Source organism: Neophocaena asiaeorientalis, unplaced genomic scaffold, assembly GCF_003031525.2.
Source record: "Neophocaena asiaeorientalis asiaeorientalis breed wild unplaced genomic scaffold, Neophocaena_asiaeorientalis_V1.1 scaffold684, whole genome shotgun sequence".
NCBI classification, from domain to species: domain Eukaryota; kingdom Metazoa; phylum Chordata; class Mammalia; order Artiodactyla; family Phocoenidae; genus Neophocaena; species Neophocaena asiaeorientalis.
The window spans coordinates 8278791-8304482 of NW_020174048.1; the positions used below are offsets into that span (position 1 = coordinate 8278791).

General features: G+C 37.6%; 1 protein-coding gene across 3 annotated transcripts in view; it reads left to right on the forward strand.

The window, feature by feature from the left end:
- FGF14 (fibroblast growth factor 14) overlaps positions 1 to 19052 on the forward strand; it is a 600501-nt gene extending 581449 nt beyond the window's left edge. For all 3 annotated transcript variants that reach the window (XM_024754004.1, XM_024754006.1, XM_024754005.1), the window contains 2 exons: positions 15719 to 15917; positions 18916 to 19052. In XM_024754004.1, the coding sequence (XP_024609772.1) occupies positions 15719 to 15917; positions 18916 to 19052 (336 nt within the window). The remainder of the gene's footprint in view (positions 1 to 15718; positions 15918 to 18915) is intronic.
- Positions 19053 to 25692: the final 6640 nt, after the last annotated feature.

Genomic DNA, 25692 nt, shown 5'->3' on the forward strand with positions numbered 1-25692 from the left:
AAAAAAAAAAAAAAAAAAAAAAAAGTGTTGTTTGTGGTTAGGCAAAAGCAAACGCTTCAGATTTCTACTTTTCTCTTTAATTGTCGATACTTTAATCACAGATTTCATTAGAAATGTGCCTCTGTAACTTTGCTGATAGAATTTGAAGTATATTGATGTGATAAGCAAAATAGTAATAGTAATAGTGGATCGACATGAATACTACAGTATCTATATAGATCAAAGTGGAAAACCTTCTCCAGAATCATATCTCCAAATCTCAGATATTCTCAGAGGGATCTGTCCATAGATGGAATTGTTTCTTCTCTTTCTTTCTTTTTTCTTTTTCTGAGAAGGTTTTTGTACCTCAATATGACTTCTTCTGAAATGAGGGAATCCTATGAAAGCTATACATATTCAGCCAGTCCCAGTGAGAGTCTATCGCAAGGGCTGGCAAACTTAGTCTGTAAAGGGCCAGATGAATGTTTTAGGCTTGTAGGTCACAAGGTCTCAATTGCTATACAATCAACTGCTGTTGTAACTCAAAAGTAGCCACAGGCAATATGTAAATTAATGAGCTTGGCTGTGTGACAATAATACTGTATTTGGCAGGCCTGCTTTGGCCTGGGGACTGTAGTTTGCTCATCACTGATCTAGAGATTCCATTTTTGCTTCCCCATCCTGGGCATGCACGTATTATTCTTGAGCATTGTTTATACATATATCTTCCTTAATGCATAACTGCAAATTATTCGTACCGTGGAATTTATTAAGACATTAATGGGAGAACCTATGCAGATGCTGCAAATCTCTGCCCCTGGACTAAAATCCTCCTCTACCCTGAGTTAGTTATCTTTCTTTTTAATTTTGTAAATGAATAGACTTTATTCTTTTTTAGCAATTTTAGGTTGATAGAAAACTTGAGCAGAAAGTAAAGAGAGTTCCCATAAACCCCTTCCCCCCTGCAAAAGTTTCCCTTTTTATTAACATCTAGCATTAGTGTGGTACAAATATTACATTTGATGAACTGGTATTGGTATACTGTTACTAACTGAAGTCCATAGTTTACATTGGTATTTACTCTTTGTGCTGTGCCTCCCATGGATATTGACAAATGTAGGACATATACAACGACATGCACCACTACAGAATCATACAGATGAGTTCACTGCCTTCAAAGTCCTCTGTGCTGCACCTATCCACTCCTCCCCCTACAGCCTCTGCAAGCCACTGATCTTTTTACTCACTCCATAATTCTGCCTTTTCAGGAATGTCACAGAGTTGGAATCAGACACTACACAGCCTTTTCAGATTGGCTTCTTCTACTTAGTAATATGCATTTAAGATAACCCATGGCTTGACAATTTCTTTTTATCACTGAATAATATTCCACTGTATGGATTTTCCACAGTTTGTCTATACATTCATCTGTTGAAAGCCACCTTGGTTGCTCCGAATAGTTGGAAATTACAAATCAAGTCTATGCAGGGCTCTCTGAGGATGCAGATTTCACCTCATTTGGGTAGATAGCAAGGAACGTGATTGCTACATCATACGATAGGTTCTCTTTTTATTTTATTTATTTTTATTTTTTTGATGTGGACCATTGTCAGCGTCTTTATGGAATGTGTTACAATATTGCTTCTGTTTCACGTTTTGGTCTTTTTGGCCGCGAGGCATGTGGGATCTTAGCTCTCCGACCAGGGATCCAACCCGCACCCCCTGCCTTGGAAGGTGAAGTCTTAACCAGTGGCGGCCAGGGAAGTCCCCGGTTATCTTTTAAAACACAATCTCAGCACCTCATCCATTTTCTTGAAAATCTCTGGGGCTCATCTTTGCTGATCAGAAAGTCACAACCCCACGGCATGGCCAGCATGTATCCCAGCTTCACGTCACCACACGGACCTTAGCTTCCAGCCACGCTGGTCTAAGACTCCTACCTCAAGGGGCTTCTTATAATTTCTAGAAGGCAGTTCTTTACCTTCCAAGTGGGATGCTTTTTCTCTTTCTTCTTCACCTTCACAAAATCCAATTCACCTTTCAAAAGCAGTTATACTCCAATAAAGATGTTAAAAAAAAAACCCAAAACCTATAGCTAAATAACATCATGTTTCAAAAGCTTGCCCCCTTCTCCAAGGCAGGAATAGCTATTCCCTCTTCTAGACTCTGCCTCTTATGTCTTCAGCACAGCATGGGAAGCTCCGTATCGTGATTGCTAACGTAATATTGATCCCCTCTACTAAAAGGAAATTGAAACTCTTAAAAACACACACACACACACACACACACACGCTACTTAAGGGAAACAATTTAAATAAAACATTGTGGAAAATTACCCTCTAAATATTTGAAATAATGTTCTATAAAAGGACATAAAGTACTATGTACACTTATGTTATACACGTAAGCTTTATTTTGCCCAAGAATACAGAACTGCAGTGTTTGACCTTTCAAAAACAGCAATAAACACACACCTCCAGCTCCACAAGCAAAAAGCCTACACACTTTGCTTGACACTCCTTCTCCCTTAGCTGCCAGGTACAATCACAGGGTACTGACTACTTGACCTCCTAAATATTTCCTCAGTCTGCGCTCTTCTCTCCACTCCACTCCACTCCACTGCCAAAGTCTTGCCTGGTATTGCAGTAGACAGACCAGCATTCTTGCATCCAAACTGGCTCTCTTTTCCATTCTTCACACTTTAGCCAGAGTGGTCTTTCCAAATGCCTACCCGATTGTGACATGCTCTGCATAAAAACTTTTAACGTTCGCCCAGTGTTTCTACGGAAAAACCTAAACTCTTAACGTGACTATCTAGTTTGGCACGTGGTTATTAGCACACAGATCTCAACTCCTACTGCTGTCTCCTTCACACTCTGCATTCCAGTTTTGGTCTTCTTTTTGTCCTCCAAATGCTCTGTCTCTGCCTCTGCCCCAGGGCCTTTGCACATGATGTTGCCCTCTGCAGGAATACTCTTCACCCCTCTCTAGGCCTAGTGAACTCATGCTGATGTTTTAGATCTCAGCTCCGATTTGAATGTTTTTCTGCACCAACTCAGGCTAGGTCAGACATGTTTGTTACGTGTTCTCATGGAAATCATTCCTTTTCTTGTAGGAACTTGTCTTATTTTGTAGTGATATGATCAGTAGTGTAAATAATTGTCTCCTCCCCTCGACTTTATGCCCCAAGAGTACCAACTATATCCTTTTTTTTTTTTTCTTGTGGTACGCGGGCCTCTCACTGCCGTGGCCTCTACCGTTGCGGAGCACAGGCTCCAGACGCGCAGGCTCCGCGGCCATGACTCACGGGCCCAGCCGCTCCGCGGCATGTGGGATCTTCCCGGACCGGGGCACGAACTCGTGTCCCCTGCATCGGCAGGCGGACTCTCAACCACTGCGCCACCAGGGAAACCCTATATCATTTTTGCTCATTGTTTATATCTCCAGATCAAGGACAGTCACTGGCAAGTATATAATGTCTAAAATTCATGCATTTATTTAACCAATAAACAATGCATAAATAAATGCATGAATTTTAGATGTTATTAGGTACAGAATAATGGAAACATGTTTCCATGTGTTCGCAGTATTCAAATTTATTATGTAATATCTGGGACAGAATGTTTAGTACTTGTTTAGTATTATTTATAATTAATATAATTCTTTCCATTTCACAGTGTCACATTCTCAACCAGCAACCTGAAAGTAAAACCAGTTAATTCATTAATGCCTGTAAAATTTCATAATACAACATGAAAATAATCCAGTGGCAATTAGACAATTAAATCCATGGCAGAATTGAGCTTCATGGTGACAGCTTCACCTGGGTAGAGTCATTTAGCCAATAGGTTGACGTTTTCCTCTCCCCAGTCACTCTTCTTCCCAGGAAGTGTTGCTATTGCCTCTTTTCTTACTTTCCTGACCTTTCTCTTCAGTGTTCCATGTCTGTCCTTTTGTGTTAACCTTTGGAATTATCGAACAGCTTGCAACCAGAATCTGGGAAGTCATGGCCAATGTGTTTCTAGCTAATAAAGCAAAATCAAAGGAAAGCAATCCTCAGGTTATCATTTCAGCACCACGTGGGCTTCCTCTGTATTCCACACGTTCAGTGTTGATGATGATTCCTTTTCTTTTCTTTCTTTTTGTTAGTGTTTCTTTATCAGATACTGACCTCTTTTATCCCAGTAAGATGATTTATTTGATATTCTGGGGGGAAAAATTAAACCTCTTACATTTGGTTCATATTTTCAACATTGTTATTATTAATAATTATTTGCTCAGTAGCAGCAATATGTACATAAAATATCACATGGATAGAAATAAAAACGTCTTAATCCATTCCTTATGAGGACCTATGCTCTCAGAGATGTAAATCATCATCTATGACATGGGATAATGCTGTTCTTCTTCTTGAAGCATTTTTAACAACATTATTAAATCAAACAAAATCTATGTGAATGGCCTTTGAAAGTCGTAAAGCTCAATACAAATTAATATTATTCAATGAATATGGCATTTTAGGAATATTGTAGAACCTACTTGTACTTCCTTCATTTTTCTATGGAAGCTTGCATTTTATAGGTTGGATAAATGGATAGTTTTGATTATCTATTTGGTTTTGTTTTTGTTTATACAAATAAGTGGTTTTGACTGGGTACGTTTTTATTAGGAAAAATCCACAATGCAAACACACACAAAAAAAACTTTTATGGAAAGTTCTAACTTAAAGTGGAGCTTAAAGAAAAGAAAGTAGAAAAAGCTTGTAGATGCATGTAGAAATAGGCCTAAGGAGAGAAGCATGCAGAGCTATAAAAATAGTTTTAAAACATAGTTCAAAGAGTTAGGCGGAAGAAAAAAACTGATGAAAACAAGCCCATGTTCACTCATAGAATTTGGCAAAGTGAAAGTCACAGTTAAATATTTGGCATTTTTATATTCAGTTTCTCAAGATAACACGGGCCAAAACTTACAAGGAGATGAAAGAAAACGTTGATAAAGGAAGATAAAGCAACCAGACTCAGTTTGGGTAGGACACGGTAAAATACTGAATTGATCTAACTACAAAAACTAACAAACTTAATGTTTTTGCACAGCAAATTCTGCTCTTGTTTTGGCTAACAAAAAATTCTAGTGCAATATGAATTGAAAATGTTTGCTACTGTATGTGATAATATCTTGGTCTGGTTAAATATAAAAGAGCTGAATATTCTCTGCAGCATTTGTTCCACTCAGGAAATCTTTGTTGCATCACCATTCCCCACTCCCACCATCACCACCACCGTTAGTACCCTGATGGCTAAGAACACAGGTTTTTTTGGGTTTTTTCCCCCAAAGCTTTAGAATCCCTTAATTATGCACTCATTTCTTAAATGCTATCTCCCTTGATTTCTTCCTTCTATTTCTGGTATATGAAATGTCTGAGGGACCTAGACCAGGTAGAAGGTCACACCAGATCAAGTCCTAATCCAAACTCAACACTCAAGATACATTAGGGAAATGGAATGAAATGGAAAATAAAGACTAATATGGCTGATAATTTTAAGTAATTTATCCAGTGGATTTAATCATCTTTTCTACTCCTTCCTTGAGGGTCATTCATTGGAGAAGTTTTGTTCTGGAATTATTTTACTTCCCTTGCAGTTGCCCTGCCTGTTGTCAAGCCACATTTCCTGTCTTTGATTCCCTTTTAGAACTATGTATACTGGGCTGACCAGGTATAACCAGTGAGGTCGAGCCGAGGTCAAAACCTCCGACAGCCTAGGATCCATTCCTGCGCTACCACTTACTAGCTGTATAAATTCTCACCAAGATACTTAACTTTAGCATCATGCTTTGTTAAAAGGAATAAGATGAGGTAATTTGTGTAAGGCATTTAGCATTGTGACTGGCTTACATTAATAAAAAATAATAATTGCTCCTAATTCTCACTTTAGTTCTCCTTTAATTAGATTTATAGTCACATCCAACCCTATATATAATAGAGCGATGTTCCCTAGACTGTTTGTGGTGAAGGATAGTATTTTTTCAAATTTTCCAATCTTTTGCAGAGATATACTTTCAGAAAATATAATCAAATTAAGTTACTGGAAAATATTTTAAGTACAAAATAAGTCCAGAGTTTTTATATTCAACAGTTAGTAAAAATATTTTGTCAAATTGCTATAGAAGTCTATAAGTGTTTTTTGCTCAGTTTTGTACTTGTTTCATTGCAGACCAGAAATAAATAATTTGTAGATAGGTACCAGTTTGTGGATCATGCTTTAGGTATTACTATGATGTGGACTGTGTAGTAGACTTTATTATTTACCTTTTGAATGAGGTAAGTAACCTCATTTCTAAGATGTTCAAATGCTTACTGGTATTATCATGGTTAGTATATATATATATATATATAAATTTGGCTTTATGTAATATGTGTGCTGTAACAAAACTACACGTCACTTACTAAATCTGAAAAATCCTTAAAGGATGAAATAATGCCAACGCTCTGACTTCGAGACATTACTAATCTCTGATGAAGCCTCTGACTATTTCTTAGACCAAGAAACTCTTTGCATATTACAGTATGCAACTGCTATTTTCATGACATTATTCACTCTGATTGTTCAGAAAATTATTAAAAAGTCATGGCAGCACTTCTCCTGGGTTTCATCACATACATCCAGTCTGATTCCTTTCGCATAAAGCACTATCAGTTTTATGTTTCTCTTTTAGGCAAAGTTATATACAATTGACCCTACACATGTTGGAGAAGTCTTCTGTTGAGGCGCTGATGTATGACAAAACACCAGAACACATTTGATCTAAGAGCTCAGTTTTTAATCACGAGACGCCCCACCATGACATCCTCGTCCCATTCCAACCTTTCCCTGGGAAATGTAAGACTGCAGTGAGTTAGAGGGATGGTTGGCAACAGAGGGTAGCCAACTCAGTTTCTGTTTTGTTCAGCGTTTCTTTAATTGATCAATGGGGCAGGGGGGAAAGGAACGTACAGCTTGGGTAAAGAGGAGAAGAGATTCATTTTGAGTACTCCTATGTATTCTTGTTTCTTGTTTTTTTAAACTCTTTTAATAATATACTTTTTCCCCCTTAACAATTATATCCTAAGACATGTGACACTTTTGCCAAGATGACAGCATATGTCATTCATTACTGTTTTCCATCTGTGTTTGTTTTCATATGTAGTTACATGTAGATAAAGAGCAGCTGTATAAGGTACAGTTTTAACTGAATAATAATTCAGTTGAATTAATTATCTGTATCGGTTATCAATTCCTTCATGACACCATGTAGCAAACAATGAGTGCTGAAGCGGCCTATAGCAGTTAAGTGTATTAATGCTTGTGCATCTGGAGTCATATGGAGATCGGCTAGGTGGCTCTGTAGATGTTGGTAGGACTTGATCACCTGTCTGGAAATAGACTAGTTTAGGTTGGGCAACTTGGCTGTGTTCCCCGTGTGTCTCTTCTCCGGCAGGCTAGCCCAGGGGTGCTCTCAGGGCAGTGGATGAGGCTGAGAAGACAAACCCACTTGTACAAGTGCTTGTCAAGCCTCTGCCTCCTTCACCTTAGCTCATAGTGGGAAGACAAGTCACATTACATGCAAGAGAGCTTTGATCCAGGGAGGGTGAAGAATTCAGGCCATTTTTTGCAATTGATCACATATCTAAAAAAGTGCATCTCTTCAATTGAATGATAAGTGAGTAGGAATAGTTAAATTATTCATCTTGATGAAAATAAATGTACTTGGGCAAGTTAGTTAAACCCTCTGGGCTCAGTTTCTTCATTTCTAAAATGGGGATAATAATAGTACGAATCTCACAGGATTATCGTGCGGGAGAATTAGTTGATTAGGTAAATGTGTAGAACAGTGCTTGGTCCAGACGTCCAGACGTACGCACAGCCTGACTGTTCGCCGTAGTGATTAGCATTGCTATTACCATTATCATCATCACTATTATTTTGAGGCATCACTGTTAAGCACGGACAAATTGTAAGAATGGTATGTGGTTGTATTAATACTTTCTTAAGCATATTTATTTTGTGATTTTTTGGCTAATATTTATAGCACTGATACCATCTGTTCATGTTACAAGCATTATTATTTTAGGAATTACACATGTCTATATTCTAGAGAAAACAGATTTAACATTATAGAACTAGTTGGCACATGTTTTAATTATAATCTTAAAGCTTCTTATTTAAAGATATACTGCAAGTACTTTATATTTTTGCTTCCATTTCCATGCTTTAATAAATTTTATACTAATCTTAAGATGGTAGAAAGCTTATGAATAATGCCAGTTTATTTGATATTTACTAAAATTTTGTGATCATATATTGATATTAATTTGTTCTGTATGGTAACAGGAACATATACCAATGCTTCCCAAGCTCTCATATGCATACGAATCGCCTGGGGTCTTGTTAAAATGCAAATTTTGATTCTATAGGTCAGCCATGGGGACTGGAAATCTGCATTTCTAACAACTTCCCAGGTGAAGAAGCTGCTACTGATCCCTGAATACCATGTTTTAAGTAGCAATGATATATTTAAGATTATATATGTATGTATAATATATATAAAAATATATATATTTACATTAAATAAATAAAATAATTAAATTACTTAATATGAGTCATTATAACAAATAAAAGTTGTTCTTGCCACAATTGTTTAAAAGCATAATGTCATAAAAAGAAAATACATATTAAATATAACATAATAAATCAAAATATAATATTTAGTAAATGAAATAATATGTCTAAAGATATATATATCACACATCTCTAAATGTCAAATAAGGTCTTTACTGGCAAAACAAAGCCTTCATTTACAATTTTGTTTCCCCAGAAACTAAGTAACAGCTTCTGGTCCTATAAATATAGGGACTTGTGGAGACTGTTTTGTTGGTGGGAATATACTCAAAATCACCGGGTCCTGTAATCAAATAAAAGCTGCCTCTTAAACATGTAAAAAATTATACTTTTTTTCTCCCTGTGGGCATTAGTCACAGCCTGATACTGTACATATTTGATTATGTAGAATTTCAGATAAATAAAATGCATTAGTCAACTAAATTTTCTACGTTTGAGCGTTAACTACAAATTATTATTTGTTTCAAAATTCATGACTATAAAATCTTCCAGAAGGTCAGAATATTCTTCCCCTTATATGTAATCTTAAGAGTGTTCTGTATTTCTTTTTTAAAAAACTGGGTAGTGTCAGAACAGTATCATTAAAGGATATAATTAATTTTATTTATTTTTTTAAATATTTATTTGTTTGCTTTGGCTGCACTGGGTCCCAGTTGTGGCAGACTCATAGTTAGAATATAAATTTGTCTGGAATGCTTCTTTTTATGTTTTCCCTTCGAAACGGTGGTGGTGCTGGTACTAGGCAAACCTGTAGATATTAACCAAACATAATTTTCATATAGTTGTAGATAAAAACAAAAGAGATGTAGCAACTAAATGGAATTTGTGGACTACTACGTAGCTAACTACTTTTACAGGAAGCCCAGGCTCATAACACACCGTAAAGGCTTTTCCAGGGAGGAAACGCTGATGAAAACGCTGATTCAAATTGTATGCATTTGTATACATGAACCTAAGTGCAATCCAAGCTTAATTTGGGAATATCTGAAACTAGATTAACAACCTTAGATCAGAGTTGGCAAAATTTTTTAGCAAAGGACCATACAGTCAATACCACAGTTTTTGCAGGTCATACAATCTCAACAACTCTCCTCTGCACTTTGTAGCATGAATTTGGCCATGGATTGTAGTTTGCCGACCACTGGGTTAGATTCTCAAGGTCACTGTTAGCTATTAGGTTATGATTATGCCGAATTATCTGGGTTTATGGCTTATTTATTGGTTACAAATTATGGAACATGGGTCCTCTATTCTCTCCACCCCTCCTCTCATCCTAAACTGAGAAGCCCTGCTTGGTGCATGCAAATGGCCCATCACAGTATTTTCTTAAACAAAGACATTTCCCTCAGAAGAGGAATTCTGCTGCTACTGTTAGGTAATAAGTACACCACAGATGGTCCTTTCATTTCAAAACCACCACAACATAAAAGGAGATATGAAATTTTTGTTTAATTGTGTTTTTCTATTCTGTTATTTGATGATTTAGTTTGGCAAAGTTACAAACTAATATTTAAGCTTCTGCTGGAACTCAACTGCTGTTGATTTCTGTTGTGATGGTGTTGGTGGCTCTAAGTATAGGCTGGGCAAGAAGAGAAAAAGAGACATCAAACTCCTTATCTATTTCATTTTGGCAGTTTCAAAGAGTTTATATTTGAGCTTAAATTTAAATCAGTCTTCTCATATTATCACTGCCAGTTTTAGAATGTTTCACTGGCACAGTCGTGGTATGACTCAAATAGATAAATACCATCAGTTAGGTTAGGGCTGCGTTGATAAGCCACCTGGGGTTCCTTCTTTCTTTAGTACTTTTCTTGCCACTCTACATTGGAGGTCTCAAACTGGGTGCTCAGGGGTCCACCTCAGACCATTGGTCCGTGCTACACTGAAAAACAAGAACAGAGAAATAGCCGCCACCATACAAAGGAGATTTTTATCCAGAAATCTGGATTTTTTACTTCCTTTGAAAAACCAGGAAGAAACTTTGCAGATCTAAGGTTTTTATTTTCCCATGAGAACTGTCATCCTTTCTGCCATTCTGTCCATCCCCTCAGCTCTGAGCCTGAGTAAGGGGCATTTATCCTCACATGGTGCTGTGTTGGGCTGCAGCCTGCAGGCCTGCAAGCCCTGTACTTGCTCAGCTTCTAGACCTAGGAAAGAGCCCGGAGTCAGTGATAGAGAAATCAGTGGTTTAATGGACAGGGGGAATCTTACACCTCTGAAGCAAGATCCAGGAGCGACATCCCACGGTGTTTGGCAGATGGCAGGCAGGAAGGGCAGCAGTCTTTGCCCCCTGGGGGGAGGGGGAGGTTACCAGTTATAGGGAGAATTGACATTCGGTTGGCTCATCTGTTACCAGGGAAACTAGCAGAGGGGCATGCCCCTCCCCACCCCTTTGATAAACTATCAGGGTGTAGATGTTATGATCTAAAGATTAGAACAGTCACTAGCTGAGACAGGGGCAAGTATGTAGGAAGGTCAATCAGGTACGTAGGGTGTAGGTGAAGCAGGCCCTGGTCCAGCGGGGAATGTCCTGAGAGCAGGAAAGCAGGCATCTTGGGGGGCCTGATCATAGAGGCTAGGTGCTCTGATGACGCCAGCCTGCTTCACTCTCGTATCTGCCTGATCAGTACAGGCATTTGAGTTTGTGGCTCCAGCCACAAAGCTGATCTCTGGGGATCTCATCAATTACACTTTTTTTTTTTTTTTTTTTGAGACCGGGGCACGAACCCGTGTCCCCTGCATCGGCAGGCGGACTCTCAACCACTGCACCACCAGGGAAGCCCATCAATTACAATTTTTTCCAATCCTACCTATGGGACTATTCACTCCATCTATCCCTCTAAAGCATATTGTAGGATTCAAACACAAAACTATGACTCTATTAATTGTACAGTTACTATCAAGAGCATTTTTGCTTGGGTTATGTGTGTTATGTTTTCTTTATTTGGTCAAAGTCACGTTTTCCTTGCAAGGAAATACCTTGTAGAAGTTAGTACCAAGAAAACGAAAAGATTTTCTCTCTTTAATAATCTGTATTACATAAAGCCTTTCTCTTTTTGTCTCAGCTACCAGGAAGTTCAGAACTCAATTTAATAATGTGTCATAATTCTGGTGGTATTTCTCTCCTTATTTTGTGCGCCCTTGATTATTAAATTAATTACTACCATGAATACACAACTGCACATGTCCTACAAACAGTTTTCAAGTCCATTTTGCAGGAGATTGGGCTTCAACACATTAGTACATAATGTGGTACTAACTTCTCAAACCATCCTCCACAAAGACAACAGCATATAAAACACTAACCAGACTATATTATCATTCCCTTGCTTATTTGAGAACTCTGCATATCTACCCCTTGCTTATAATAAGAAGTCTAACCTGTTGATCAGAGTGCCCAAGACCCTTTATTACATTTCTGTAACCTAGCACATCATTCTGCACTTTGGTCCTCTCAGAGTCCCAGTAACGGACTAATGATAGTTTTCCAAATGTACCATGGCATTGCCCACATCTTGTCCTTCACAGTACCATTTACCCCACGTATAGTCCCTCTAGGAAGGTAAGTTTACCACAGCAAATATTGCATTGTACTAGCATTTTTAAGCACAAAAATTTTAATAAAATTCTTCCAGGAAGAATCCTGTTCATTTTGTATATGTTCATTTTGGTACATCTGAGGCTGAGCCCAACAGTTCATACAAAATTGTTCTCACAGACTAATCATTTAACTAAATTTTGGTTTGCAGAATTGTTGATAGAATTGAAATAACTGATACAGGGTTATTTTTGACTATAAATAATGGAAAACCTTTTTAGAATAAATATCGAGTGCTTACTATATGCCAGGTCCTCTTCTAAATATGTAACGTGTATTGATTCACTCAATTCTCCCAACCACCGTATTACCCTATGATTTTTGTTCCCATTTTAGAGATGAGGAAACTGAAGCCCAGGGATTAAGTAATTTTCCCAAGGACTCACAGCCAGAAGGAGTGGGGTCAGGGTTGACCCCAGGAGGTCTGTTTCCACAGATGACATTCATAGTCACCCTGTCTCCCATTTGCAGATTGAAAGTCTATTTGTCCCTTACGACAGCAAATAAGTAGTAACCAATCTCAACTTCCATTAGTCCTACCAGTTCTCATGAGAATGATGGGATTATTTTGAACTCCAATATTTCATGAGCAGACTGTATTCTTGAAATGTCTAGAGAAGTCTAGCAGAAAGCATTAGACAATAGTAACTTTGAATGTAGTGTGTATGCATGTAAGTATGTGTATGCACATTAATTATTTAACCAAGAATAAAGAAGGGTGAAAAAGTACCAGCCAGTCTCCACCATCACAGTCACCTGAAGGCAGTGGCTCTCACTGTGGAAGACAGAATCACCTCCCTCTGAAGTTATTGGCACAGCTTGTAGAAAGGGGATGTGTTATTGACTTGCTTGGAGTCTTAAGATGCAAACATTTGATTTAAAATGACTTAGTGACAGAGACATACCTAATGACTTCTTCCATGTCAAGGGTCTTCATTCTCATTCATATTCAACTTAGTCAATTTAGAGTAGAGACAATACACTTCTAATTGCTGATGGTAAGGCAAGCAGCATCCTCCATGTTTCATACATTATGGCAGTGGGGATCAATTCAATATAAGGAAGGGTTGATCACCCTATGGACCTGCATTTCCAAAGCTGGAGGCCTTCCTGTCTCGAGATTAAGGTCAGTTTTCAATGGTCCTCTTAATAAGGTAAGGCTCTGGGCAGAGACCTGATATCTTAGTCAGCAGGTGCCAGCTCCTCTCCCCACTGAGTGACTTACTGGGTCAGCCTTTACCATACCCACTCCCAGTTGATTCTAAGACCGGTTTTAACTAGTATTAATAAATAATGTGCTTAGCTGCCTTGGCTTGTCTCAATAAAAAGACAAAGGACGTGCCAAAGTCTAATCTGTTTGTCCTAGAAGGTACACGTTCAACCAATATCATATTTATTAGTCTTAGAGCATTCCATTTTATTTTCCTCACTACAAATGTATGAACACAGACCCTTTTATCAGTCTTTCCTCTGAAGCAGGGCCTGGAGACTGACTCACCGAGACTATCATTTATTAGAGAACTAATAGGATATTTGGAGAAATAAAACTTTGCGGAATACCGGAATATTTATTTGGATGGTATCTAATTCAAACCTGAGGTAGCATCATCTCGAAGAAATGAAAGTCTACATAAATTCCTTTGGGAGGGGGCTAAACCTGTCTTCTGGCTGTTTTAATCTCATCAAATTAATAACTGGAACTATCATCTTTGTCATAAAAAGCACCTGCCATTAACAAAACCTGTTCCCCTTGGAAAACAATTTAACTTTCAGTGAATTAAAGTTATGGGGCACTCTCAAGAAATTGCATCCTGCAATTAACACTCCCATGGGAAATACTGAAAGAACATTTCTACAGACAATAATGTCACATTCCTTATTATGGCTAACATAACTTTAACTCTTAAAGGTTTTAAATTTTTAGACCCTAAAGGATATGTTTTTCAGAATGTGTATAGAAAATAACTTTTTTAAAAGAAAAACAAAAGTTACTATTTTCTGTAGTCATAAAAATCTATTAAGGTAAAAAAAAATTAACTACCTGATATTTTTAAAAAGATAATGACAATAAAGCTCTGTTTTGCATCTGTATTTCATAAATATGGAAGAGCGCAGTGTTGAGCCTGTTTAAAATAGCCACAAAAACTAGTTAAGTGACTTCCGTGGTCTGTAACTAGGAAGGCTGAATTTTAAAATTATTTTTCACAGAGGTCTATCTGAAATGCCTTTGTAGGTTAAATTTTAGAAGTCTGTAAAGCTCATCTATGAATATTTGTGTTATTAATGATAATCCTAAGGTAGCAAGCTTTGTGTTATTCATCAGTCAGTGTAGATAATGGCTTTGAGAGTCATGTTAACTCATTGTACTCGTTCCAAAATTTCTTTTTTTTTTTGGCTGCGTTGGGTCTTCGTTGCTGCGCTCGGGCTTTCTCTAGTTGCAGCGAGTGGGGTCTTCTCCTTGTTGTGGTGTTCGGGCTTCTCATTGCGGTGGCTTCTCTTGTTGCAGAGCACGGGCTGTAGGCGCGTGGGCTTCAGTAGTTGTGGCACGTGGGCTCACAGGCTCTAGAGCGCAGGCTCAGTAGTTGTAGCGCACGGGCTTTGTTGCTCCGCGGCATGTGGGATCTTCCCGGACCAGGGATCAAACCCACGTCCCCTGCATTGGCAGGTGGATTCTTAACCACTGTGCCACCAGGGAAGCCCTCCAAAAATTTTACTCAGGGCAGCTGTTGATGATTCTCTTCAAGAGTTCCAGGGGGGACTCTGAACCATGGATTAGGTCGTGATTTTCAGCTCCTGTCACTGTGACCAGCTAACATGACACCTGGCCTCTGCTCCAGGGGCTAGTTTGTATGCCAGCTGATTGTCAGGGGCTTAGTTTGAGGTGTCAGCTTGTCTCTTTGTAGGTAAAATGTATCACCCTGTAATATCAGTGACCTAGTGAACAACTGGCAACAGGGTATCATGTAATTATTCCTATGGAAATATTGAAAGTAGGCTATACCGTACACGTATATTTTATTTTGTTTAGTTTGTTGTGAATACAGGATGCTACTTTATCCTGTTGTTTCTGTTTATACTCTGGTTGAATTGTATTCTGTTCAACTGAAAATTTTTTGAGTTTGCTCCTGTATTCTAATTTCTAATTAAAGGACATCCATACTTTTGCCTATACACACACACACACACACACACACACACACACACACACACACACACACACACACACACACACACACACACACACACACACACGTATATGTGTGTATATATATATTCCCGAAAGTAGCAACTTCTTCTCTATTCATTGTATGTTGATAAATGTATATGGACAATTAATACCCGCAGGAAGAGGTACATCTGGCCATCCCTGCCCAAGGGCTGACGCGTTGGCCATCGTGGGCAAGTTTACGGAAGAAGGAAGAGGAAGCATGAGGAAGCGCCCGTTCCTTCCTCTAACTTTCATTTCTTCCTTTTTTCTCAACAGGAACTTTTTACCCCTGAATGCAAGTTTAAAGAATCTGTTTTTGAAAACTATTATGTAATCTACTCATCCATGCTGTACAGACAACAGGAATCTGGTAGAGCCTGGTTTTTGGGATTGAACAAGGAAGGCCAAGTTATGAAAGGAAACAGAGTAAAGAAAACCAAGGCAGCAGCTCATTTTCTACCCAAGCCATTGGAAGGTGAGTGTTATGGGTGTTTTATCCTTATCAGATTTATCACACATTTATCTTTCACACTGATGACTCTACCATGGCCACAGGGAGCCCTCATGGAACGCTGGAAATGTTCTTTATCTTGATCTCAGTGGCGATTCACGGGTGTCTTCATAAGCTGTGCATCTAAGATATGTACACTTTACTGTATATATGTGTGTATATTATGTATGTATATATATATATACATACGCATATATTCCATTAATTTAAATGTGTCTGTGCTCATTTCTCATGTCTCAGATCCTCACTACCCCAACCTCTCTAGCCCCTAAATAATTTTAATTAATTTAAGAAATTTAAAATCTGCAATGACATTATAAAGCTGTGACTATGACAGTAGGTATACTAGAAAAACTAAGTTTTGAGTATTATGGAATGTTTGAGTATTTGCCCATTTTGCTGTTATCTAGCTGAAAGTAACCACATATTTGTGAATTAGTATAATTACAGGAAATATAAAGAGTTAATAAGTTGGCCTTTAAAGAACTTGTTGATATTAGATATCTCCCTTCCAAGCTGCATAATTGTTTAGTAAATTCAAATGTGGCTTGACCTTCTTTTACACTCAGCTGTAAACAATGAAGCCTTCAGATTTACTTTGATTGGATTTCTGGAGAGGAGGCTACAAAATTTTAATTAATCAGAAACATCTGCACATTTCTCATTAAGGATTCTACCGGAATTTTATCTATGTAACATTTGCTTGGGAACTACTAAAAGAAACTGATATTGAGGCTTTTCAAAAGTGTTTTTCTATTCAAATGCTTTTGTTTACCTTTTGCAGAAAATCAGACCTGCAATAACTAAGTAAACGTTTGAAGCCAGCTTACACGGTTCGATTTTTCTTTTTGTTTCTTATTCCTACAGGAAAGAATTAGCCATCAAGAGAAACGCATATTGGTTTTATAATCCATATTGTCTTTATAGGAATAAGATAATTTGAAATATTGCAAGTTAATTATCTGTGGATATATAATTCAGCTTTCAGTTTGCCTAGGTTTGGAAAGCCAGTCTTGTTGGTTAATACCATCTTTATAATGTCAGTGATATTGACTATATCACTCTTAACTAAATTTGCCTCTACAACGAGTCATTGAAACGCAAACAGTTAGCCACCAGGGCCTATCTAGGAAAGGAAAAATTATTTCAGTCTGAAATATGAGTGAATTATTCTCATTCTAGGACAGATCATAAGGAAAATGAGAATAAAAATAAGAAATTAGAGCGTTTCTCTGTTCTTCCAAAATAACGTATCCATGATTTGGCTTTACCACTTCAAGTGAACTTTGAGACCGTCAGATATTCAAATGCGAGTGAAAAAAATTTAAAAACTAAGTCCATAGCAACTCTACAAAAATCAGGCAAAATCTGGAAACCAGCTATTTAGTATATCCAGCAGGAAATACCTGAGCCCCTAAAGATACGGGGTAGTAATATAACTCTGCATTTTATTAATACACTGAACTGTTGTGTGTATGTGTGTTTGTTGTGTGTTTATGTATACATGAAGAAGAGAGAAACAGAATTCTCAAAAAACTAGCAGACAGAAGTACTCTAAAGACAAGGGGATATTATAAAGACAGGTTATCACATAGTGTAATTGATAAGGAAAATGAATTTCAAACTTTCAAAACCCATACAGGATGTAAATTATATCATTGGAATTGTTAGGGCAAATTAGATTCTTGATGAATTATTGGTGCTCTGGAGCCTTCATATTTCTTACACAGCTTCACTGCATAGACGATCAAGATTAGCACTCTGATGCTGTTGTCGCCTAACTAAATGCCTAGTGGGAGTGAGGGACTGGAAAGTATGTCAAGGATATGGATTAATCTCTTAATCCTTTTCACTTGCTAAGTCCTTTATTATAGGTCTGATACGCATGTGCTTTCAAGTCTGTGTGCTGCTGAAAGGTCTCACGCTGCATTTGCAAAAGGTGAAATCCTACCACCTTGAACATGGAGAATGCATGTAGTGGTTCCTCCTAACAAAGCTTAAGTTCTCTTCGTAAAATATAGGCTTTCAAAACCCTAAAAAGCAGGTTGGGCAGCTCTAATTCGCTTCTTTCTGATGGCAGATGATTTTAACTCAGTTTTCCCCAAGCATCAGTCACCCTGAAATCTCCTTTCCCAGGATTCCCTGGAATCACTTGCAGAAAAGCCACATGAACTATTGTGATTAATGATATCACCAGATCAATTCCCCAGAGCTTCCTCAGACGTCATTCCCACTTGCCCTCTTGCCATTCTGTACTTCTGCCTTATATGACATCAATTACAGATTTTCATGATTATACCTGAAAATGAGGCATAAAAAATATAAAACACCCCACACTTGCCTTCAATTATTTAAGGGTCTCTTTGCATGATTTCGGGAGAGGAAATCTAAACAATGATCTCTGGAAGACCCTGGCTTACGGAAAGTGAATTGTCTGTATTGCTTTTATGGCTTTGAAGCTGGGAGTAGTGTGGTTATGTTGCCTTTGAAGCACTTGAGAGAAAAATTATTTAATGACCTAGGGGTGTAAATACGTAGAATGGAAAAGATGAGAATGAGTTCCACGTGTTGACAGCGTGCAGTGGAAGGAAAGTCTTTTTCTCGCTGAACAAAGAGAATTAGGTTATATGCTTGCCGTTCTCACATAGTCCCTGTGGGTGGGTGTGGGTGTGTATGTGTGTGTGTGTGTGTGTGTGTGTGTGGCCACATCCCCCATTTAAACCTTCTCTCCTAGACAGAAATGCACGTGCCCCCAGGTGCGTATTTTGGATACACAAACCAGAAAATGCAAAGGAAGTAATATTTTCTGTTTTGGGGCCGGATTTTACTGCTTTAAAACAGGAATTCCCTCTTGATGGGGTTACTTGACTTCAGGGAAAACGGGACTGGGCCAACGGCTGAGGTCTGTGTGTGAAGCTAACCAGGTAACATCTCCTTTTCCTCCTGCCCTCCCCGTCACTAGTTGCCATGTACCGAGAACCATCTTTGCATGACGTCGGAGAAACAGTCCCAAAAGCCGGGGTGACGCCGAGTAAAAGCACAAGCGCGTCTGCAATCATGAATGGAGGCAAACCAGTCAACAAAAGTAAGACGACATAGCCAGATCCTCACAGGTGTTGTGACTGACTCGCCCTGAGCACCGTTGAGTGATTTATCCTGGCCACACCCTCCTGTTCCGGGGCCCAGGAGCAGCTGGCAGTAAGCAGACGCTTACTTCCCGCTGGCTCGAACTTCTTGGTTGCAAGTGGATAAATCTCAACGTGTTGTGCCCTCACAACAAGAAGACACCTGGATAACCAGCTCAACTCGGACCATGGAATGCCCTACCAGATATGGAATGCCTTTTTAATATCTTTTCTGTGACTGTGACACTTCACGTGAATGACCTACTTCACAAGTCCACTCGATACCTTGCCTGCTGACAGCTACCCATATTCCTTTTTGAGTCCCGTTTCGGCGAATTCCATGTGTTTAAGTTCGATTTTGTAGCACACAGATACTCTTGAGTAATTTCTAGTTAGATGCTGTAAACCTGTGCTATTATGGAGTTCTCTTCTTCCCGTTTTTACAGGGCTGCTGGCTCCACTGTCTGTGACCTTTTGCAGGGATTGTGTTCCTCTCAATCGTAACTTGTAGTGGTTGGCTTAGTTTGGAGAGCGATCAGGGAAACAGAAAGCCTTCTAAACCTATTATGACACATTGCATCTATAAAGAGTGTTGTCTCTGGCTCACACTACTGATGAAACACACATATATGCTCTGTCCAGTAGCAGATACTGTGCTCCCGAGGCCGCGTGGCCGGGCTGAGAGATGGGGTCAAACGCAGTCATGGGAAGTGCTCTATGATCTGGGTTTGACATCCCCCTTAGTTTCTTTGTGTGTGTGTGTGTTTTATACATATCACAAGCTTACTGGTAATGGTAACATTTGCCTTGCCCAGCGAGCAAGACCCACTGGTTTTTGAGAAAGTGGGTCCAAAGAACTCTGTAGGCCTTGTAGGCCTGATTAAGGTTCATTTTCATCTATGAATCCTCATTATTTGGAAAAAAGGAAAAAAACAATCAACAATTACAACCTACAAGAATTGCGCTACCTAAATCCATTTCAGATAGAATCCTTCCTGTTTTTAATGAACCAAACAATGCCACCCCTGGTCTGGGCTGCATTCCACTCACACTCAGCAGAGCATGGGCAAGGCGGCTGTTGTGTTCTTTTCTGCAGCAGCAATGCAAACGTTAGTTATAAATTAGACTTTAATATTTTGGGTGTTTAACAAGTTTTTAAACTGGACATATTAGGAAAAACATATTTTTTTTAGCTCAGCATGCTGAGTCAGGTACTGTGTAATTCACCAGTCCATACCTGTAATTCATCAGTCCATACCTGTAATTCACCAGTCCATACCTCTGACTCAGCTTCTCAGGCCCCTGTGGCCCAATGGCTGAGTTAGCGGTGCCTTGCCATGATCTCAGAATGCAGTCTGTTGAATTATTCTAGATTAAAAACTAAAGACAAACCAACACATTCAAACATCAGGTTTTCGGTCCATCTGATTTTTTTTTTTTTTTTTGCTGTTCTTTGATTTTGCTTAACTTCCTTTGGAATTTAATACTGCTGAATTCTGAGCTTAGGGAAGACAACGACTAAGAAAGTAAGTCCATGAATAGTTGACTCCACAGTGAAGAAACCATGCAAAATGTTCAATATTGGATATAAAGAGTTTCAAAATGTTTGATACTAAGCTGTTTGGAAATATATTTGTTAACTCTGTGTATACTTAATAAATTTCAATGTTTTCTGCTCAGAAGAGTTAACTGAGACCAAACTGAACCTCATTTATAGAAAACTATACATGGGATCAATGTACTGGCCTCTTGTTATTATTTCCATGTGGAAGGATGACCCAGTCGCCATTTTCTCCCATCTGCATTGTATTTACTGGGAAATTATTTTGTCACTGCTTTCCTAAGTCTCCATGACAGCCCTTGCCCAGCATTTAAAAATTTTGGCCTGCTTAGCTGATTAAAGATTTACTATCAATTTAACTGTTTATGCTTATTTCATTTTCGTATTGAATTCCACTTTAATAAATAAAATGTTAGCATAACGTTTGAGTAGATTTATTGTCCATAGTGCTAAAGTACAAATACAACAAAATGCTTCTTCTGACCTCTCTTGATTTCTTGTTATACCACTTTAAAGCCTATTATTTTTAACAGGCTAAGTTAAAATACATTAGATGAATTTCATTAACCAATTGTTTAGGGAAGACATATATTCCACAATATGTGGCAACTTGAAATTCCAATTAGATGGACTTACCCTACCACGCACAGGCACACACACACATCAAACAACCCCACCTACATGTTTTTGGTAATCAGCCCTACTTGCTGGTTTCTTTTTCCCCTGTAAGCTTGTTTATTGGTTAAAATTATGACAAGATTTATTTTTGTAAGTGACTGAGATTTCAGTAAATGTGTATCTCTGTTTTGTTTTTTACATGAGTTATCGATAAGGGCATTTATCCCTATGAATGGATGTCAAAGTACTTTCTTCTAATATATGTTTAGACGTATTGCAGAGGGGTCCTTGTTATTTGTGATTTAGTTAGATCATTTCCTCTGTGTCTGGTCTGACCTGTTGCATGGAACGAGGACAGCACTGATGAACTGCATGTTGTAGGACCTGTGTATCAAGAACCATTGGTGTGTATTAATCTACATACAAAGAGTTTGTCTGCATTGTACAGTTTCTGTGTTGAATATCATTTGTTGTATTCATAAATACAACATATTGAATAAAATATTTATATGACGGCATATTCAAAAACATTGAACAACTTTATGTAATGAAATGGCATTGCATCACCCACAGATATAGAGAAATGTCATGTAAATAAGTTTGGTAAACTCACTTTCCCCCTTTACCATGCCAAAGAAAATTTTAGCTCTTTGATGATACCTCTCTTGCTATTTTTCCAGGCTAAGACTCCACCATTTTCTCCCCTCAAAAATTGTTTGCTGTTTTAAGTAAGTGCAATCTGTCACCTTTGGTGTTCTGTACAGTAAATCTGATGGAATTCATTTGTATTTAGAGACCACCACGTGTTCTGTACCTCTATGTACATATGTCGATCTTATCAACTCTTTCCAATATCACATTCCTTTTGCATCCATATCTGGTGTGAGAGGGTTATGTCTACTGATTTGTTATGGTAGCTGTTTCACTCATCCCTCAACAATGCTCTGGAATGTTCATTGTTCTGATATTTCAGGTGACATCATTCTATTTTCCTGTAAGTTTGCTTTCTAAAATACTTTGCTACAACTTTACTTGGAAAAATTATAGAAGAGGTGCAAATGGTTCAGCCTATATAAAGAGTAAAATGGAACTGAGCATCATGTCATTACAAATCTTGGAGAATTTAGAGATTCGTGCTCTAAATGTTCCCTTGCCCTGAGTGTTTGGGGTAAGGGCCGGCTTCAAGATGGGCCCACAAGACTCCTGCTGCAGTCTGTCTAATTGTTTACCTCTTGGAGAGTAAGAAGAGTTCTTTATCACACCTGGCCAGTTGCTTAATGAATGCCTAAAGCACTACAACAGTCCGCTGTTTTCAGGATGACCAACATCAGATTTGGTTCTTTTTTAAAAAACAACAAGAAAAAACTTCTCTCTTTTTAAGTTAGACATGTATCACTTCATTTAAAGTTTTCTCTCTAATATTAGAGTGAGAATTAACATTTGAAGGAGAGACCAGATTGACTAAGAAATCCATTTTAGAAGGAATTGAAAATCATTAAAAATTACTTTCAATGTTATTTCAGAACAAGACTATACCCAGGGCAAGCTTTTAAGCTAAACGCAGGCATATCAAACTCCAGGTGTGAAGAGTATTACTTTGGAGTGAAATACATTTCATAGTGTAGCTCTCTTAGCTTACAAAGTGGCACACAGGGCCTGCTGACTCTCTCAAATACTGAGTAGGGTTTCAAAGGTTTGATAGTGAATCTGCAAACAAAGACTGAGTTATGTTTTTGTTTTTACCTGGTTTTCTCTATCATTTGGTCTAATTCCCACGTTGTGTTTGCATTTGAGGTCGTGGAGGCCATTCCTTCCAATGCGCGGTAGGAAATCTAGATTAGCTCAGAGTCCAGGAAGACAACAGGATATAGTGATTCTCTTAGATCTTAGGACATTAGTAGAATCTTATTAAAAAGTGCTTTATGGAAGAATTCCTCAGTGATGGTTAGCCAAGCAAGCAGGGTTGGTGCCAACACCATCTGCAAACTTGTCGCGTCTTTCCCAGTTAACGTTAATCCCACCATAACTGCTGACCAACCTGAACAAGCCAACAAAATTTGCATATTTTCCCTCCACCTATTACAAGTTTGTTCTTGCCCTGCCTTTTATTTGAAGAGGGAGTTTTAATCTTAGTAATGGAATCAAAAGTCAAAGTACAAAATAACATTTAAGAAGGGTAGAATCTATGTCTTTACATGTAACTATGTTTATTTTTCTCCAACTTAAACATGTAAATTAAATCACTTCTTAATAAATCTATTGACGTTTCATTGCTAGAGACAAAACCACACATAAAAACACGCACAAGAACTGTTATAGCAGACAGAAAGAGGTAAAAAGAAAATATTTCTGTTTTAAAAGAAAAATATTCATTAGAGTTTAGGTACCATGTGACTTATGCTATAATTCAGCTTTGGTTCAATAATTCATGGCTAAATGAACCACAGAATATAGCTGACTATAATAGATTTTGTCAAAAAATTTGGACAAATCACATTCTGAAATTTATAATAAAGTAATTTCTCCATATTTAAACTTCTTAAAAAGCATAAATGCTGAGGTCATTTTTCTTACATGAAAATATAAAAAGAGCAGCATTCTTGTTGCAGGGATAACAAATATAGAGAATGATAAGAAAAATAAGACACACCTAGGGTAACGTGATGAGACAGGAAACTAAGGGCCGTACCAGTAGAGCAGGATGGCAAACTACTGCTCAGCTGCAAGCCAGATACAGCTTGCAATCTGTTTCTTATGGCCCAGGAGCTCAGAATGAGGTTTTTATTTTTATTTTTTCCATTTTAAAGTATTAAACTTGAACAGACAAGAATCTTCTATAGAGGTGTATGTGACCCACAGTCTAAAATATTTACTATCTGGTCCTTTATAGAAAGCAGGGTTCTGCAAGAGGGGAAACTGAAAGTCATTTGTATTATGATGGCTGGATAAGGTAATGAATTCCAATGTTTGTGCATCATTACGTAAGGCATCAGAATTGCAACTGAACAATAACAGATTTGTTTGAGGCTTAAAGTGTTTAGACAGAGAAGAGGAAAGAGTACAATCTATCATTTCTTGACTCCTTATGGTCCCCTCATTTTATAAAAACTGATATATCAATTGACATACTTAATAATAGAGATAAAATTTACGTGGTTGCATTCCTTAATCTCAGGATAGAGACGACAATTTTATAAATCTCTTCAAGTATGAGAACACTATTAGTACTATAAAAATCAGCATCAGTTACACTTTCTCTTAAATAATTTTCAATATCAAATTTTTAAGTAACTCAGCAGATACATATTTTCCTTATCTTTGGTGATTTGACTTAGAAAAGTCCAAGCCACGACTCTAGAATATTTACATCATCAAGTAAAATTTCCAAGCAAAAATTTTCATCTTAAACAATATGGAAATGATTTTGTTACATTATTCTAGGATTTTACAAAATATAAATCACATTTAGAAAAAAAGTGGGGTTTTTATTAGCTCTAAATAATTAAAGGTTGCCTAAACTAATGTGTATAAGTAGACTTAACTGTAAATATGTAAGGTAAGTCCAAATTATTGTAATTTTTATAATGCAATGTGAATTTCATACAGAGCAGAATTTCACCATTAAGAAAATAAACATTTTGTTCTTATTATTGAGTGAATATTTATAATTTCTATTTCAGCCATTTCTGGTTTTTTTAAAAATCCTCTGAGCTTTTGAGAATTTTTATTATAGTATCTCTTCTTGATTTCTTTGCATGTCCCTACTTTTCCAGTAAGTCATGTATCCTTATAAATAAGAATCTTTTAAGAGAAGTGAATGTGTATTTCAGGCCCATCATATATCTAACTATATGTTGTCTTTTTAAAAGGCAAGTTACCATGGAGTAAAAAGTAAAAAAAAATCGTATTTCTTGTATATGTAACCCTTGCCCAGTTTTTAAAAATGTTCTAGAAACAGAAAATAGATACCCCTGAATAAAAATTCATTTTGGGGGTTAATCCTCAGTAGGCAAATATATACTGACACAGAATATAAGCAACTTATGTCACCATTTATTAAAAATGTCAAATTTTGCATTTTTCATATCTTCCTTAATCTTAAGAGTCTTTTTTGGAGTGCGTTTATTTTTAATTTTTTTAAAAGATTTTTTTTTTTTGATGTGGACCATTTGTAAAGTGTTTATTGAAGTTGTTACAATATTGCTTCTGTTTTATGTTTTGGTTTTTCTTGTTTGGTTTTGTTTTGTTTTTTGGCCACGAGACGTGGGATCTTAGCTCCCCGACCAGGGATTGAACCTGCACCCCCTGCATTGGAAGGTGAAGTCTTAACCACTGGACCACCAGGGAAGTCCCTTGTGTGAAGTTAAAGTGGGACTAGACAAATGACAAATGACTTAATGGCTAAAACGACCAGTTTTTTTTTTTTTTTTTTTTG